General features: G+C 40.6%; 1 protein-coding gene across 1 annotated transcript; it reads left to right on the plus strand.

Moving 5' to 3' along the window:
• Window positions 1-1,213: 1,213 nt before the first annotated feature.
• Window positions 1,214-12,619, plus strand: EFCAB2 (EF-hand calcium binding domain 2; the record flags this gene model as incomplete). The annotated part of the gene is made up of 6 exons (XM_008935218.1): window positions 1,214-1,298; window positions 4,855-4,927; window positions 9,549-9,628; window positions 11,346-11,388; window positions 11,487-11,553; window positions 12,489-12,619. Coding segments are annotated over 6 exons (479 nt in total), but the record flags the coding sequence as incomplete, so codon positions are not given.
• Window positions 12,620-17,893: the final 5,274 nt, after the last annotated feature.

Consider the following 17,893-nt stretch of genomic DNA (forward strand, 5'->3'; position numbering starts at 1 on the left):
AGAAACCTGGATAAAGTGACTCAGCCCTATCTGTTCTGCTTTGCGCTAGAACAGAACCAATTCTCTGTTCAGTGATTTTACTCTTCTGTTAAGTTTCTTCGCAGTAACTGTACTTTCTGAAGTTGATGACATATTTTTGCAGATAGTGCCTGCTTCTAGCAGTGATAACGGTTGATGTTTAGAGTTACTACCAAGCACTGGTATGTAGACCAAGGTCATTGCTCAATCTCACTACTAAGGACTGGTATGCAAAAAGGCTCCTGCTTATACACGCACATTGGAGTGCTGTAAGTGAAAGGGTCATAAGTAAAAAGGTCCCACTTGCAGGGAGGAGCAGGCAGGACAGGTGACCCAAACCTGACCAAAACTGCCATGCACATCATACTCAGTATAAAGCTGAGGGATCACAGAGGTCAAGTCCTTCTTTTCTTCTGTGGCTGGTGTCTGAGGAGGACTCTGTTCTTCTGTCTTTGGTCCCAATCTTTGGGTTCCTGAGTCCAGTTCCTGATTCCAGTTTGTGAATCCTGTTCCCATCTGCTGCTGAGTCCATCCTGGACTCTGGGGGAGCTTGGTATTTGGTTTGTGTATGTATACATTTCATTATTTTCTTATTATATTTTCTTTTTATTGTTACTGGTTTATTAAAGCTCTTTTAGTTTTTTTTTTTTATTATTATTTTATTTTTTTTACCAACCTGTAAGTCTTATCTCCCTAATCCCTTTCCCTTCCCCTTCTGGGAAGGGAGAAGGGTTAATAGAGAGCATCTGTCATTCATTTAGTGGTCAGCCCAGCCTTAACTCTTGACACTATCTCAGGGCAAGCCTGGGCCCAGCTTCACCTTGCTCCTTTCACTGGCACGATGGTGTCCAGGCAGAGCTCGGGCTTCTGGCACCCTCTGAGGAGGGTTCCTCACCTGGGCAGCTCTGTGATCATGCAGCTGAGACACACCATTACCACCAGACTTGATGTAGCTGCAGGGCCATAGCAAGACCATAAGACTAAAATAAATGACAGATTCTGCATTTAGAGTGTTTTTGATTGTTTGTTTTTTTTTTTTCTTTTCAGAATAATGTCTACTTTTTCAAAGTACTTTTCCTGTCTGCCCCTTTATCAGCTTTGGTGCTTCTGATGTTGGAAGTCTCAAACTGGAAATAAATCAGTTGCAACAGCTCAGTGAATCTTTCTTTTTCTTTTCTTATGTTTCTTTTTGCAGGTGGCACAACAGCTGAAATTGAGAAAAAGATTATAGAAGCTTTTGAGGTGTTTGACCGTGAATGCAATAAAACTGTGGATGTCAGGTTTGTAGATATCTTCACATAGAAATCTTACATGATCTAGAATAGAGACAAATAGGTCCCTAAACATGCCTCTGCTTTATCAGAAAATGTAATTGAAACAGTCCTTTCGGCCCTGATTGGACAATTAAGTCTCTGCTTGTTTAGTACACCTTTTGCATTGTTCAGTGGCTGAAGACTGAAAGTGTCTTGAGAGAGGGATGCTGGGAGTGGTGAAGAAGGAGGAAACTGCAGCTGGACAAGGAGTCCAAGGCTACAATTATTACTAGCAAATCTCTGCTCTCATAGACCATTTGGCACTATAGAGCCTGGATCCCATATGGATCCCCTCACTTTCACAATAGTTCCAGGACATGAAGGGGTGTCCCTGCCAGTGTGTGTGTCAGTTACCAGTTCTCAGTAGGTGTCTCCAACTGCAGTGCGTCCTCTGGGGTAGTGTGGGAGGTGGATATTGCTCTGACAGGGAGGCGCTTTTAGGAAACTGGGAAGAAACTTGCATGTAATTTTTATTATTATTAAGATATTTATATTATTATAGCTATAAAGATGATCATACTTGATTGCACCAAAAGTCCATTTAGCCCAGTACCCTCCTTGGAGCTACTAGTAGTTACTTGGGAGAGCAATATGAGGAACTGAGCAAATATGCAGTATTTCTTCTTGTTTTTTGTACGTCTGCCACATCATCATTTGAGTGGCGCCTGTTTTTTTTTTTTTTTTGTCTTGTGATAAATAGTGAGCAATTGTTCTCTATTAATCTTCTCAACACCATTAATGATTTCATAGCTGTCTGCCACAACTGTCCTCCATGGCAGTAGCTTAAGGCTGATGAGTCTGCCATGTGTTTAATCTCTTAGGAAATGCTATTTCATAGCTCTGGCCATTCATTTTTGTGCTAATTTTGAAACGGGATGACCAGAACTGGGGGAGTCTCTTGGAGGTGCCCAACACCTGTGGCAAGGCTGCCCCAGTGCCCCCCCCTACTGGGACAGGCCCCGGCAGCCTGGTACTGCCCTGCCACCTGCCATGGGGAGTGCCTGCCACTACCACCCCGCTTCAGCCCTAGGGAGCCCCAAGCCCTCACTGGACCATGACATACTTGTTGCTTATTTGTTTGTCATTTACATCTGAAGTCCTGGATAAATAGCTTGTGAAATTTGCTGCACTCCTCCCTCTATTATAGAGCCTGAGAAAATGCTACAACAAATGATACAAATAGACTTAAAAAAAAAATTCATTCAGATAGTAAGTCATAACATGTGAGAGGGGACATTCAAAAGTCTATTAAACAGTAAATGCACAACTTCACATTAATTTTTATCATAGTACATTTAACTGACAATGAACACTGATTTATTGTCTAATTATTCCTAGTTTCATATTGCAGGGCTGTATTACAATAATGGGATTATTAATGGCTGATGATCTTGTATCAGAAGGTGGCAGTACAGCACAATTCTTAACCACAGCTGTAGACGTGTGAGTGTTACTGCCTGAAATATCAGATCCCTGTGAAGAATATGGAAAATTACCCTTGCTTGACAGGCCAGCATTGGCACTGCATGACTCCTAGTGCCAATACAAGTTAGTAAGAAATTAAGCATGAGGAAGACTATATTGTTTCACACTGCTTACGACACACCCTGAGTCAAGGGCTTTAGTGGTTTTGCAAATCTTGTCACTGAAAGCGTTACATGTAGAGTGAAAGCTGTGGCCCAAAATGTTACTGCGTCTGTGTTACAAAACCCATATGAATGTAAACTCATTTTAACCATCAGTTTTGTATGCTAGAAGTGACACAGCAGAAGCTGCAGCTGTTGAAGTAAATGAGCAGCAGTGACTGGGAGGAAAATACAATTTCCTACCTGGGTCCCTTAAGCTCCATGTTATTACCAAATGTGATGTGACTTTTTTGACCGCAGACACTTCAAACAACATCCTCATGCTGGCACACACACAGACTGTCAGAAGCAGCAGCCTGCAATGCCAGATTTTGCAAACTTTTCAGGGCCTGGCTTACCTTAGTCACATCACAGTTCTGCTGAGTATGAGGCGAGGCAGAAGATGATGGCAACCTTCCCATCTTTAGCAATCTGTAAGAGCAGAAATAGTGTGGGACAGCAGGGAGGCATGATTGGGTTGGATGTTTTCTCAGGGGGAGGCAGAGAATATTTACAAGTATCTTTTAGCTGGAAAAGGTGAGGGAGTGCAGGAGTGAGAGCATCAAATACAGTATATCCATACTAGAAATAGGAAGCATGAACAAGGATTATAAAAATAGGACTAAATGTTTGACCTCATAGAGGCCAATGGCCAAACTTCCATTCGTGTCCACAGGGGACAAGGTTTCACTGACTCATTTGAACAGACAGCTTTGCTGCATGACAACTGCATGTGTGGGATTGGGTTTTGTTTTGTAACTATTTTTATGCAGCCAGCCTTTCCCTCTCTTACTTCTATTATAGTGCTTCTCACATGTTTTCAATCAGAATGGGAGCTCCTCAGGACCTGTCTGAGGTGGCCAAAGACTGACACGTCATATTTTACATGTGCTTGGTGTGTCACGTTTGGGATCTTAATATTTTAGGATGATATTTAAAAAGTGGTTGCTCCTTGTATCTACGACTTTTATTAGGCAATCTTTTTTTTTTCCACCAAATGTACTGGTGAAGATGAAGAAACTACAGAGGTTTGAATCATGGGAACCACAAGCAATGTGGATACTTATTCAAATATGCTTGAATTTCTGTGTGTTGTAAAATTGGATTGAAAATCAGAAGCAATATTGATGCTTCTGTTATTTTGTTTTCAGTCATACCGTAAGTCTCATTAGTACTCTTTTCTACAGCTTTACAGTACTCCTGGTTTTAGTCTTTGATGATGTTTATCTTAAAGTTTTTTGAGGCATTGCCAGTTTGGTCAGAACCCAAGAACAACCGCACCATGTTCAGTAGTAAATGCAAGCTGTGAATATATTTTACAGTATGAACAGGGTGGTGATAACCCACTGTGTTGGTCTGCTTGACTTTTTCAGAGCACAGCAGGGAAAATAGCTGGGCTAATAGCTAATGGCTAATAGCTGGGACATAGCTGGGCTGCCTCCTTCCTGACCTGTTGTAGTTGTTCTTTACTGCAGTTAGAATTTGTATCTTTATAGCATTTAATGTAAACATGTATTTTATTCATTACCTTTCATCTCAGTAGGTTTCCAGGTGTTTTATGAACTAAATAAACGTAGTCTTTACTGAAATTAAGCTTAACAATTAGGGGACAGCAGTTGAAAAGTAAATGGCACACAGAACACTGCAATATAATAGTAGAGAAGAATTTTGGTGAAAGTCACGAGAACAATTGTACTCTTCCAAAAACGTCCAGAGTATTTAATGTCTGTATAAATAGACATTGCTTACAAAGACATAATCTTAAAAGTCCACATGCATATGCTTGTGTGTGCCTGTGTTCTTGTGCATGCACACTCCTATATGCAAGCTCTGAATTGGTGTCTGGATCCTACACAGACACTCTTGTATTGCAGATGTTCTTTCTTTCTTTCTTTCAGAGATATTGGTCCAATTGTCAGGTCACTCGGTTGCTTCCCAACTGAGGCAGATCTACAGGAACTGCTTGCAAAGGTAAATATTTAGATCTTTTGTATTTTTCCCAGTCTTAAACTTGGAGAAGTTTGGCCCTTCTGCCTTACTGTGTGGGAAACCTAAGCTCTTTTCACAGAGGTTGGGAGTGTCATGGAAGTGATTCAGGCAGGCAGGCAGGCAGTGTCTCAGGTTACCCTGAAGCAAGCCTTTAGGATGATGAGTTAACAGTGTTGATGGGTTAAAATGAGGAGTCTTTGGTTCTTTTTTAACCCAGAAGGTCGCTGTGACACTGTGCCAAGGTGGAGGGACATTTATAGAAAATGAAGGAAAAATTGCTTTTGAATAGTGAAAAAGAATGTCCTAAACCTCAGTTGGATTAGGAAATCCAAACCCTAATCATTTTGCTCTTCTGGACATGCCATGGACACACACTGAAAGATTAAGTAATAAAAATTTTTGACAAGGTGTTAAAATTATACATCAAATTCCAAAATACACAGAGGGAAGACCTGCTATTTTTTTTTTTTTTCACTCTGTCCTGTTACAGCTATTTTATAGCCAGGTCTCTCAACTTCCTGTTTTTGTGAAGTCTCTCCAAGTCTTGAGATTACTTGATTACTTAAGCCTGTAAGTCAGGATTCAGACATAAAACCTCACAAGACCTGTCGGTCCTCCCATTCTCCCAGTGATACACAGGGGTAAGGAACTTCACAGTTTTTGCCTACATTGATTTTTGTCTCCATACCTTATGTTTATAATAGAAAGGACGGTGTGCTGATGCCTTGGCAGGGTATGGTTAATAAATGGGACAAAGAAGTGGGAAAATGATTTCCCATTCTTTTTGCAAACTGATATGCTGCCTTAAGGAATGGAAGATATTCCTTCCATTCCTTAAGAGAGGAATGGGGGAAGGATTTTTTTCTTTTTCACGTATAGGTCAGGATACTGGCAATTGATCTCTCTGACTCTTTTCTTCCTGTCCCAAATAAAAATTTGGATGGCTGCAGTAGTAGTCTCTCCTCAGCAGGATTGTCTGGTCTCTTACAGATCAGAATTTAGTACGAGAAATCTTGTGCTAAGTCTTTTGAAAATGACGCAGCTGCTTCAGATGAGGAAGTGCAAAGGACCATCAGAGGAGAAAGATCTTTTAACATGATATTGCAGTCTGTCTGCTCTGGTTCTGTACTCTCAGTACTATATTGTCCCAGCTCTCACTGACAAACAAGACAAAATGGAGAGAGAAATTTTGGTGCTTAATATAGATTAATTTTTTAGTGACCCACAGATAATTTTGTTTGCAGCAAATAAACAGTCCACCTGACTCAAGATACAGAATTGAGAAAAGGAAGGGGATACTTTGACACACACACCCCCAGTCCAGGGTCAACAGGAGAGTTTAAGGCCTGTTTCCCTCTACCAAGGAGACTGGATTTTCTATTTTTTTTTCACCCATTTTCAACATTACTGAAAATTTGAGATAAGTAATACATGACAATGTACAATGCAATGCAGCTATGAGGCAGAAGGTTCTTGAGATAAGACAGTATAACATGTATGAAATCGTTGATTATATGGATGTTAAATTAAAGTACAAATACTGCAAAAAGAAAGGATACATTCAAGAGTAATGGTTAACCTTACAGACCACTGAACTGGAAGTTAAATATCAAAGAAGATTTCACAGAGTCATAAAATCATTTAGATTGGAAAAGACCTTTAAGATCACCAAATCCAACCATTAACCTAACTCTACCAAGTCCACTGCTAAACCATGTCCCTAAGTACCATATCTCTGTGGGTTTTAGGCACGTCCAGAGATGATGATTCAACCACTTCTCTGGGCAGCCTGTTCCAGTGCTTAACAACCCTTCCAGTGAAGAAATTTTTTATAAAATCCAACCTAAAGCTCCCCTGGTACAACATTTTTTTTGTCTTTTCGTATCACTTGTTACTTGTGGGAAGAGATCAGCAACCATTGCTCTACAACCTCCTTTCAGGTAGTTGTAGAAAGCGATAGTCTTCCCTGAGCCTCCTTTTCTTCAGATTCAACAACCCCAGTTCCCTCAGCCGCTCATCAATAAGACTTGTGCTCTAGACCCTTCCCCAGCTTAGCTGTCCTCTGGACCTGCTGCAGCACATCGGTGTCTTCCAGGAATTCATGGTGCCTGTAAATGAAGCCTTGGCATGGGTTTAGTGCCAGAAGAACACTGTCTTCCTGTAGAAGTCTTAATATATTATGTTAATTGCAAATATATCTGAATTTATATAAGATACCATTATCATTGACTGTGGTGGTACCATTGTGTCTTAATTTAGATAAAGTAAAAATTGTCTTTGTTGGCCAGTTGGTAACCAAGCTATTTCTCTAATATTCTCTAGTATTTTTGCCCATTGTGAACTGTGATTAATTTCTGTTTCTCACTACTTGTGTGTCTTAGATGTCTCATCTTCTTATTATCCTCAATGTAGTTAAACTACGATGTGTTGCCTTCAAATTGTTCATATCTGCCAAATCAGCATTCACATAATTATTTTATCTCTAAAAATTATCATATACTGTTTCCTATATTGCCTTATGCTAAATGCTATACTTAATATCCTATCTTTAGGCCTACTTACAAAGTTAAGATTAAATAATAAGCCTAGAGGTGGTGAAAGCTAATCCAAGGGTTACTACGATGCTTGGAGTTTGAAATCCCAGGTTCAGGGCATTGCTCTGCCACAGATGACCTTCAGCTGTTTGGATGAGCAGATGTAATGGTTTTTTTGTGGCTCTTAAACATGGTTTATATAACTTGTCATCTTCATGGATGTTTTGGGTCATTGCTTTTGGTTGTTCTGCTTAATATAAGACTTGTCTGTATATTTCAAATGAATAGCTACTGTATTTCTTCCTCTGTCTCTGTGGGCTTCTGACCTAATAGCTAGAGACAGTCATCAGGGGAAGTACCAGAGAGGCAGGCAGATTGAGATTCTGACCTAATATTCCTTAAAACATCCTGTGTATTTTTACATCTCAATATTTGTAATGCATGGAATAGTTCAGTGTATTGACCAACTGTTATGCCACTGGGAAGAAGTTAATTTTTGCCAGGTATTTCATAGAATCATAGAATCATAGGGGTTGGAAGGGACCTCGAAAGATCATCTAGTCCAACCCCCCTGCCAGAGCAGGACCACCTAGAGTACATAGTACATTTCATTACATCTTTCCAATCAATCAATCAATCAGTAAAAAATTATTCTTTAGGTACCATATGATTTATCATGAGGCATGCTAACAGCTTCATTTGCTTGCTAAAGATCCCTTCCACTAGTCTCACCAAACAGAAGGGAAAGAAAAACCAGTTTCTACTCTGAAGCAGCAAGAGCTGCAAAAGCTGATGGTTGCCTGCTTTTAGCAACCGAAGCTTTTCAAGAGCACTGGAAAAGAACATGCAGAAGCAGTTGCAGCTCTCCATTTAAGCAACTGGAGATGTCATCCCCAGCTCTGACCCAGATCCCAAGAGGACGATTTCTTACTTCATCTTTTCCTGTCTCAGTTAGGAGATTTCAAATCGGTGCCTGTTTGAGTCTTCTTTCAGTCTGCACTGTCCATGGAGAGCCTAGCAAGGTGTCGTTGCTACCATGTGAGACTGCAAGGCATGCATCCAGTTTCAACACAGACAGCAACAGGCTAGCTCCATGAAGAGGGCTCCTTTTGGGAGTAAAACTTTTTCAGGGAAGGAATGCACATGGATGATAAGAAGCAGTTTCTACTATGTTGCTCATCTCCTGTGGAAGAATAGGAATGCAGTGAGAATGCTACTACAAGTCTCTGATATTTTGGGACTAATCTGTTACTTTATTTGAGATGCAAAGGGAAACTTTTCTTTGTGTAGCATTTTATGGGCTGCCTTATGACTGTTTCAGACTGCCCTGACTCAATCTGCCTGCCTCGCTGGTCCTTCCCCTGATGACTGTCTCTAGTAGCTATGAAACATGTGGAGGCAACAAATTCCATCCTTGAGGTGTAATAAACCGGGATTATGTCCAAACTGGCACATTCAGTATGCCCAGAAACATCCTTGGGTATTGAAGCCAGCTGGCACGGAGCAGCTCGTGTTGACCCTGGTAAATGTTCTATGGAGAGGGACTGTGCAAAGTCACTTAGGTCCCAGCCAGGCCTGGTGACTGCTGAGTGGAGTGTTAGGTGGCACAGACCAAAATCATGCCAGGGAATGTGCTAATGGTTTGCTCTTTTGGGTGGTCACATTACACTGCTTGGGGGTGTTCCAGGTCCTGCTAAACTTTACTAGTATGAACGCAATCTGAATGTGTAAACCTCTGCTGAGTTCCTGTGAGAGAGAAGATCAGTCACTGGGCATCCAGTCCTTTTCATGAATGGTTTCTAAGCACAAGAGGGCAACAGTGAGTTGCTGAAAGTGTCTGTAATAGCAGGCCTGCATTTTGCCTGGGATATTATTTCTTCCTCCAGTTTCTTTCTATGTGACCACAAGCATTTCACTCAGATGTTATGATGCCATGTAATATTAAAACTCTAATATAAATATTCGAAGTCTAACTCTGTAATTTTAATGCAGGAACCAACCAAATTTTCTGGTTTTCGTATGTTTGCTAATGAGTTGTATACCCTGCCATACTTAAGTTTTATTTTTAGGTAGAAGAAGAAGACCCGGCAGGCTACATTCATCTGGAAAAATTCCTTCCAGTGATGACAAAAGTCCTTCTTAACAGAAGGTAATGGAAAGTGGATTTTCTCTGTCTGTAGTTTATTCCAGATTGACAGGGTTGGTTCTGAATAAATGTATCTACAGTAATTTTATATAATTGGAAGAAGTATGGATTTTTTTTAATGTAAACTCAGTTTACAGTACTGTGATAGATTTTGTTTCAAAATTCTTGCATGAAATTATGTTGTATGGATGCTTTAAATAATACCAGCTTATAATAAGGAATTGTGATAATGTGTAGCTTTTGTATTTTTAATGTGAATCAGAATTAACTTGCTATCCAATATGTTTTGTGCATCTCTGAAATGTTTTATGTGCAAATTAAGGTCATAACCATTGCTTTCTCTGAACACATGAGTTACAGTTACTGAGAAGCACAGTCTGCTATAGTGTATTTTTAATAAGTTGTATAAATCAGCTTCATATTCATGTCTCAAAATAGCTGCCAGGTACAGTTGAATGTACACAATTAGCACTCTAAAAGACTACCAATCTAGAAGTCTAGAAGAAAAATGCTGTTGGTTATTCAAAGGTACATAGATATGTTTTCTATGTTTCTATGTTACTCCGAAGCTTTTTTACAGACAGAGTGCCTTCGGTAGGAGGGTGTTCTACACATGAAATAGCTGTAGGATTTCCCAAAGCTGTCTCGCAGCCTTGGGGCTCTGAGTCTTTGTGCCCATGCCTGGACACAGACCAGCCAGCAGTGTTTGGGTCCAGGTGTGCTGGCACAGGTCTTTGCCTTCCAGCTTCCTGAATCTCTGCCTTCTCTGGCCTTTGTGGCACATTTCTGGCTCCACACTGATGTTCACCCTTTCACAAGATGATACTTTGATGCTCTGGGCTCTTTTCTCCCTCTCCACACCCCCTCCACAGAAATACACACACACAAAAACCTGACCCTACACCTTCCTCAGGATAGTGCAGCCTTCTCAGGACCCACTTTATCTTTTGGGGCACTGTGTGCATAGTTCACTTATCCAAGGGCATGTGAGATTTGGATCACAAAAAACAAGGCCTCTTCTTAGCACATTTGATTTTTAGGTAGTGAAAGAGCAAGTCAGGTCTGGATGAAACAATCAAGCCATTAGAACCTCCATGGCTTCAACATCTTCTCTTTAGTATTCCTGTGGGTTGGTGAGAGTCTGCTGGGATATAGAAGGTCTGTGTTACTGTGCAGTGTTTCCTTTCCAGCCCTGAAGTCAGGCACACATATGCATGCACACAAGTGCCCAGTTCTCCTCTCTCTCAGAAATTGTTAGTGACAGACCTTTCCTTTTATAGCTACCAGACTCCTTTGCTCATCATCAGATCATTAGATTGTCAAAGTCCCACCAGGTGATCTGTTGCCTAGCTACTGGTGTACCTGGACAAAACTTTGCTTTCTTGGTTTGGCCATCTTCTATTCAGTGCCTTGGCTACACGGGATGATTCAGCCATTATTGCTTCCTACTAACCCATTCAGCCAGCCCAGACATGCAGAAGCCATTCAGCTGGCTTCTTAGCACAAAGAAGATTAAAGAGGAGTACAATAAAAGACGTAAGAGGTAAAGATGTGGACAGTTCCAAAAAGTCAAGCCGGAATTAAATATTTGATAGACAAACTTAGTAAACTGTGATAGAAAGTAACTTCTCCTTTTCCTTTAGTACTCATATTTTATTCTTTCAGAACAGTACAGCACCTTGGCAAACAGCAACTTAATTTTTCTGGTTCAATGTTTCAGCTACCGGCCTATTCCAGAAGATGTTCTTCTACATGCATTTGAGGTCTGTAACTAATTATTCACGTACCTCATTGCTGGAAAGAAGGTGCTGATTCTTGATTTAACATGGTTAAAACCACGTTTTACTCTTTTCCTTTACAGGCTTTGGATAAGAATAAATGTGGATATATTACTAAAGAGGAGCTAGTGAAATATATGACTGAAGAAGGTAACATGATTTTATAACATTAGTTTTTAAGTAAATAAACATTACATGTGTATATGACACCTTGAGGTCCACATTGTGCATGCTAAAACTTGCCAGGAGTAGGCACATTTTCTTCAAACAATACTGTTGTCATGATGAGTGGCTGCAGACTAGAACATTTCACTGGTAAATAATGCAGGGAAAGAATGTTTTTGTGGATATTTTATGATACTGTGCACATCTGTATGCTTCCTAAGGATATGACTCCTCTTCTGTCCTCCTGTAAAGCTGTATTTTAGTTTTCCAGATGTTTCAGGTAGTTTCAGTGCTCATTCATTCCTACATTATCTTGATCTTAATTTTAGTGCTGTATGCAAACAAAGAGATTCAAAGCCCAGATTTAAGTTGTATATCATGTAATACCCAATATCCCTGCTCTTCTTGCATGGCTGACTCATGCCTGCAGGCCTCAAGTACAAAACAATGTGCATGCTTTGCGCAAGACCTATCCTCAGATGGGAACCTTGTTCTCAAAGAGGAATGAAGTAGGCCACCAGCAGCTTTGAAACTCCTACGAGAGAAAAACCAGAAGCCTTTCATGATGTAAATACAAGTGCAAGGATAGCCAAATACGAGATAATAATTCTAACGTACATATTAGAAGAATTAATTCTGACAGAAATGGTTGTTTCAAAATCCTTGTGGCAGAGAAGAGCAGGCTGTTTTGGAGTCTGTGAACTAGAAGGAGATCAGAAGATCCAGGCCCTCTGTCTCCTTTCCTTAAGACCAGCTCACATGGTATGGAGGACTTACATTGGCAAAAGTAAAGGAGTTGGATCCTTAGTATTGCTCCTTTTCTCCTCTGTGTGAGAACCAAAAGGATATCATTGCAAAGGAATTTCACTAGCCTTGAAAGGAATACTTATCAAGACAAAGTGTCCTCTACTGTCTTTCAGGTGAGCCCTTTACTCAGGAAGAAATGGACAACATGCTCGCTGCTGCTCTAGATCCAGAAACAAATACTGTTCGCTACAGAGACTACCTTTCAAAGTTGGTAATAGATGAAACTCAAGATCTGCCCCTTTAGAGTTTGAGATGCCTTTTGGTAACAGCAGCATAGCTTGGCAGTTATTGAAATATGTATTTTAAAGTATAACAAAGCTCAGCTTGTGACTTTGTGCTTATAATTAAAATAAAATCTGTGTAGCTATATTTCCTTGGGTTCTGTATACGGGATGAAATACATTCACACCTGGAAAAGGAGCTCTTCGCAGAAATACGTCTGGAAAAGAAATCATGGCATTTGATTTGAAAATAACAGGAAAAATAACGTTAATGGAGGCAATAAATGACTTTATAATTGCTTCTGAAACCTAACAGAAAATGAGACCTGTGAGCGCAGGTAATAAATAGGTGAGTACCTTAAGAAGACTAAAATTGTGAAGGCATGCTACTAAGATAAAGCTTTTATATTTAAATATAATCCCAGCTTGTGATTAACTAATAAGACACCAGGTAGGTTACTCCTGAAATAATAGTTGAAATCAACTTTCTACAGTTTCTAGTGTCTGTCAAGTATTGTGTATTGTGTACCATAGGCAATTAAACTGAGTCAGTTAGTTCCATTTTGTTACTCATCCACAAAAGGTGTATGGACTTTTGCTTCCATTTTAAACGTGGAGGTAACATTCAAACAATTGCCATAGTCAAGTTTACAGAAAAAGTAATCCCTGAGAACATCTCTGTTCCTATATGCAATAAACAGTTCACCTTTCATAACTATTTTGCAAGTCGGGGGCTTAAACTGTTCAAAACTTAAGATCATAGGATGGGAATTTGATTTTCATAAACTGACAAAGTACCATTTTTTGAAAGATGTTAAATGTCAACTATCCTTGCTAGAAGACCACCACAGACTGGTTGTCTTATTTCTAGCTTGATATTTTTCTGACTGTTAGTGTACTGTTGTCCTTTAACTTGAGTTTGAGTACTTTTGCCTCAAGTTCCTGCCTTGTACATCATCTTCTAACAAGTGACCAGTGGTTACCCTCAATTGATGAGGTCTCAGCTTGTAGGAGAAGATTCTGAAATCTGGTCCTTAAGGGCACCATCTTGCTCCTGATGCTCCACACCTTCCATCCCATTTCTGGTTTTCTATTCTCTATCAAGTCTGTTTTCCTCTTGCAACCCCTCCTCTGTCTTAGCTGCATATTCCAGCTCTGTATCATCAGTAGACTTCATCAGCTGATGAAGTCTGGGGAAGACTGACATGAAGAAACTGACTGCCTTATCCCCAGACATTCATTTCTAGTGGCAGAGCTGAGAGCAGAGTGCAGGGCTCCCCATGTCAGTTCTCTTCTAGCCATTTGTTTCACTTGAGCTGGAAGCTCAGAGGACCTGTTTTCATACTTAGTTGCAAGTGAGCTATTACACTTCACAGAGAAGGGACTAGCATGGTCTAAATGTGATGGAAGCAATCTACTGTTTAAATTTGGGTTTTACTTCTCTAACCTAAGTTGTTACATTTTCTTAAACACATTTTCTTAAACAGTAAGGCAACAAACAGTTAATGCATGTAAACATTTGCCTGGTTCTAAGCTGGGTTTCCATCTGGGAATCACCGTTGCACTTGTCCTAAGACTTTGCATTGCACTCTTGTTAACACATTTACAGTGTGTTTCATTTCTTTGCCAGTAAGACTTAAAAACAAAGGTAATCTTTACTGTTATAATGTGAGAAGATACAGGTTTCTCAAGATTAAAGCAAGAGCAACAAAGGCCCATTAAGAAAATATATTTTTTATTAGCCTTCTTTAGTCTCTCTTCTTGGAAGCTGAAATTGTTTTCCCCAGATGAATCCTTTCTCCGTTTGATATACAGTGTGTTGTACTGCATCTTTAACTCAGCTGGCCTGAATATGAGTTTCATTCATGTTCTGCAGACTTGGAGCCACTGTCAGCCTTATCTTGGATGTCAGCATGAAGATGCTTATTTCAAGAAATCATTTTGTAGATCAGAGTGCCTCAGAGAGAACACAACCCCAGAGGCTCTCTCAGCTACTGCTGTATCAAATCAGGATGCCCGTGTACAACACAGTTACAATTCCTAGTGCAGGTAGGATCTTAACATGTATGATGATATGATTTTTTTATCCTATGGTCCTCAAATGCAAGGGAAGAGTATTCTGGAAAGTAGAAAGTGGGGTTGTGTCTAAATTTATCACACAGCAACTCCATCCTCTTATACCTGTCCTAAAGAAAGACCTGGGCAAATAGGACAGATAAAAGCAAGTTGCTGTCTTCACTTTAGGCATAAGTGACCAAATTCCATTGCCTAGAGAGTTTCTAAACTGGGGTGAAGGAAGTGTCAAGAACCAGTATCATACTCTGAAGGATCCTAAAAGCAGAGTGCTCCCTGCCAGCTAGAGCTACCTAGCAGTGACCTGAGGGGCTTGTGAAGGAGCTGCTCAGCTCAGGGTCACCACAGAAATGGCTAAGCAGTGCCACACACAGCTGCTCCCTTGCCCTTGTCTTTCATGACTTGCCAGCCCAGGCTGTGCCCACCCACCTTCCCATGGTGGTGTTGTGCTGCATAAGGGGAGTCTTTGAAGCTCCCTGGGATGGACTCTGAATGGTCTGCATCTCTGTGCTCTCTGGGAATGGGCAGGGTCCCGTACCCTAGGGGAAGAGGGTTGAGAGGAGACTTGGGGAACCATTTTGCTGTAACTAAAACCACTTCTATTTCTAAATTTGAAGGGAGAAATACATTACTTTATCCTTGTCTTTGAGGTGGACAAATTGAGCTGCTGAGTGGTCTTGAGCTGTCTCTTGCTACATGCCTTTCCTTGCTGACTGTTTTGCTTCTTCCCTCAAGATCAGGAACCAAGATTAGGGATAGGATTGCACTGGGAAGCCTCTAGGGAGGAACCAGCCTAGCACCTGCACTGAGTCCACACAGGGAAGCAGAGCCAAGGCTTTTAAGAAACTGGGGAAGTCAGAGGGTTTTTGACCTAGTTGAAGGAGGGAGAGGGAAGGGAACTCATTGCCCAAATGCAAAAAAGAAAACAAAAAGAAATCAAAGAAGCAAACCCTGGAAACCATCTACAAATACAACTGAATCAGCAGGCTGTTTACATCACTGCTGCATGTTGTAGGCTGGACAAGACTTTACTTGTTTAAAACTTTAAGTAGGTTCAGTGGTGTCAGGGCATATCTGATACATAGTGGAGACCTCCTCAGTCTCCCTGATACTGTGGAGAAACTCTTCCAGCTACTGAACTGCTGTTTGCACTGCTCATATGCCAGGGAATACATTGCTTTTTATGTTTCCCTCATCAGTTTTGGACCTGCTTCTCCAAAATGCTTTTCTGTCTGATAGTAACATATATATTCACACTTGAAGGCTTCAACATTTCCCCATAGCAATGCATACCAACATGGTATTTACCATTCTTTTAGACTTTGCATGTGCTGTGGGCAGAAACAGAAGTTGCAGGACTTCCTCCACCCATTTTTTCACAGAGCTTGCAAAATGTTCAGGCTCTTATCTCTGTTCAGAAAACAAGAATTTGTAGTATTATTAATTTTTTCTCATTTCAATCTGTCTTTTCTCATGGTTCTCTTATATCTCATTTCATTACTCCAGATGGATGATAACCTGTGAGGGCTGAAAATGCAAGAGAGTTTTGCTCCACCCCAAACTGCTGATGCCCTGCTACTTGCTCTGACAGCTGCCCATATTAGGGTGTCATTTACCAAGAGATCTAGACCTACTGCCACTGAAATCAGCACTGGCAAAACTGTCATCACAGGAAACTGGAAGAACCTAAGCCTTTGGTTTTGGGGGTGGGGAGGGGGAAGTGTCTGGGGATGCTGGAGCTCAGCCAAGGCTGGGATAGGGATGGGAAATGATGATGTTTTAAGTCCTGTAATATACTGTTATCATTGTGTAAAAGAGGGAACACAGTCTGGACAGTAAGGCACCAGGGTGGCAGGCAGGTTTCATTCTAGACATTGTGAGAGGTATTGGGTAAGTCATATAATCTCTCCCTAGAACTTCTCATCTATAAAGTCAGAGTAATTATAAGGAATAGGAGACAGGGAGTATCTATCTTGCCTACCCAGACGGCTGACTTTTGTAACACTAACCCTGATGTTTGGACAGTGTTTGGTACTATGATGTTCTGATCAAAATCAGTGCACACGCTGCTCTCTGTCACATAATTAATAAAGTTCTCAGCCTTCAGGTGTTTTGTTCCAGATTGTACATTCAGGTCACAACTCCTAAACAGGTCAGTCTACAGCAAGTATGTTTCTTTTTCATTTAACACAATTCTGTTTCATAGTGTCTCATGCTATGATAGGTTTGACTGTAAAACTAAGTATTGAGACATCTGGTCTTATTATTGGAGGACTTTTTTGGGGGCAGGTCAGTACTAAGCATGGGGACTATGCTGATTTAAAAGCTAAATGAAGATGTAGATTGAAACAACACAGATTCTCCTGTTTAACCCATTCTGAATCCCTGGGGCTACTGTTTGGCTTAGTATAGTTCTGAAAGCCAAGAAAATGTTACTCATTATGCTCAAAAGATTGATCACAGCATTTCTATCCTGAGGCCCAAATCCCGAAGTCCTTAGTCAGACAGAACTCCCATTGACTTCAAAGAGAGCTCTGTCTGCAGAAGAGCTTCAGAAATAGTGATGTAGTGGGCTCACAAGGCACTGTAAAAATCTTTTAGTCTCTTTAAATGAAGTTTCATCTGTGGAATATCTAACAGAGATGTGCAACCAGTATGCAGGTTGTGTCACTGAAATGACCAAAAACCATAAAACCATGGGAGTAGGTAGTTAATTCTTGCCTACAGTAATGCAAGCAAGCAGATTGAACAAGAGTCTGCAGACAGAACTTTTCCATATTGTTCAGACTACAGAAAGAAAAATCTGGGGATGCTACTGCATGGGTGCTTAAAATGACCTCTTCCTGCCATTATCCTGGAAACACATCAGCCTTAAAAACGTATGTGTTGCTTCTGTGATTTCATACACTAAAACAATTCCTTTTATCCTGGACTCTTAGAAACCCTTTCAGACCAGTCTCTCCTGATCCAAATACCTGCCTAAGTGATACCATAAAAAGGCACCATTAATAGGTTTGATGCAGAAGAAACCCTTTGAATATTTCCAGCCAAAAGCAGTCTCTTTCCTGACACAGTAACAGCGTCTTTCACTGCAGAACAGACCCTAAGCTTTGTGTAGTGCCATGTCTGCCCCTAGACCAGCCTAGTGATTAAAATAACCAGAATAGAATTCTGTTCTTCCAGAGGTGTGATTTTGGAACTGATAATGCAAGAATTTGAAACTA

The sequence above is a fragment of the Merops nubicus genome, unplaced genomic scaffold (assembly GCF_000691845.1).
Source record: "Merops nubicus isolate BGI_N331 unplaced genomic scaffold, ASM69184v1 scaffold4092, whole genome shotgun sequence".
In the NCBI taxonomy this organism is placed as follows: domain Eukaryota; kingdom Metazoa; phylum Chordata; class Aves; order Coraciiformes; family Meropidae; genus Merops; species Merops nubicus.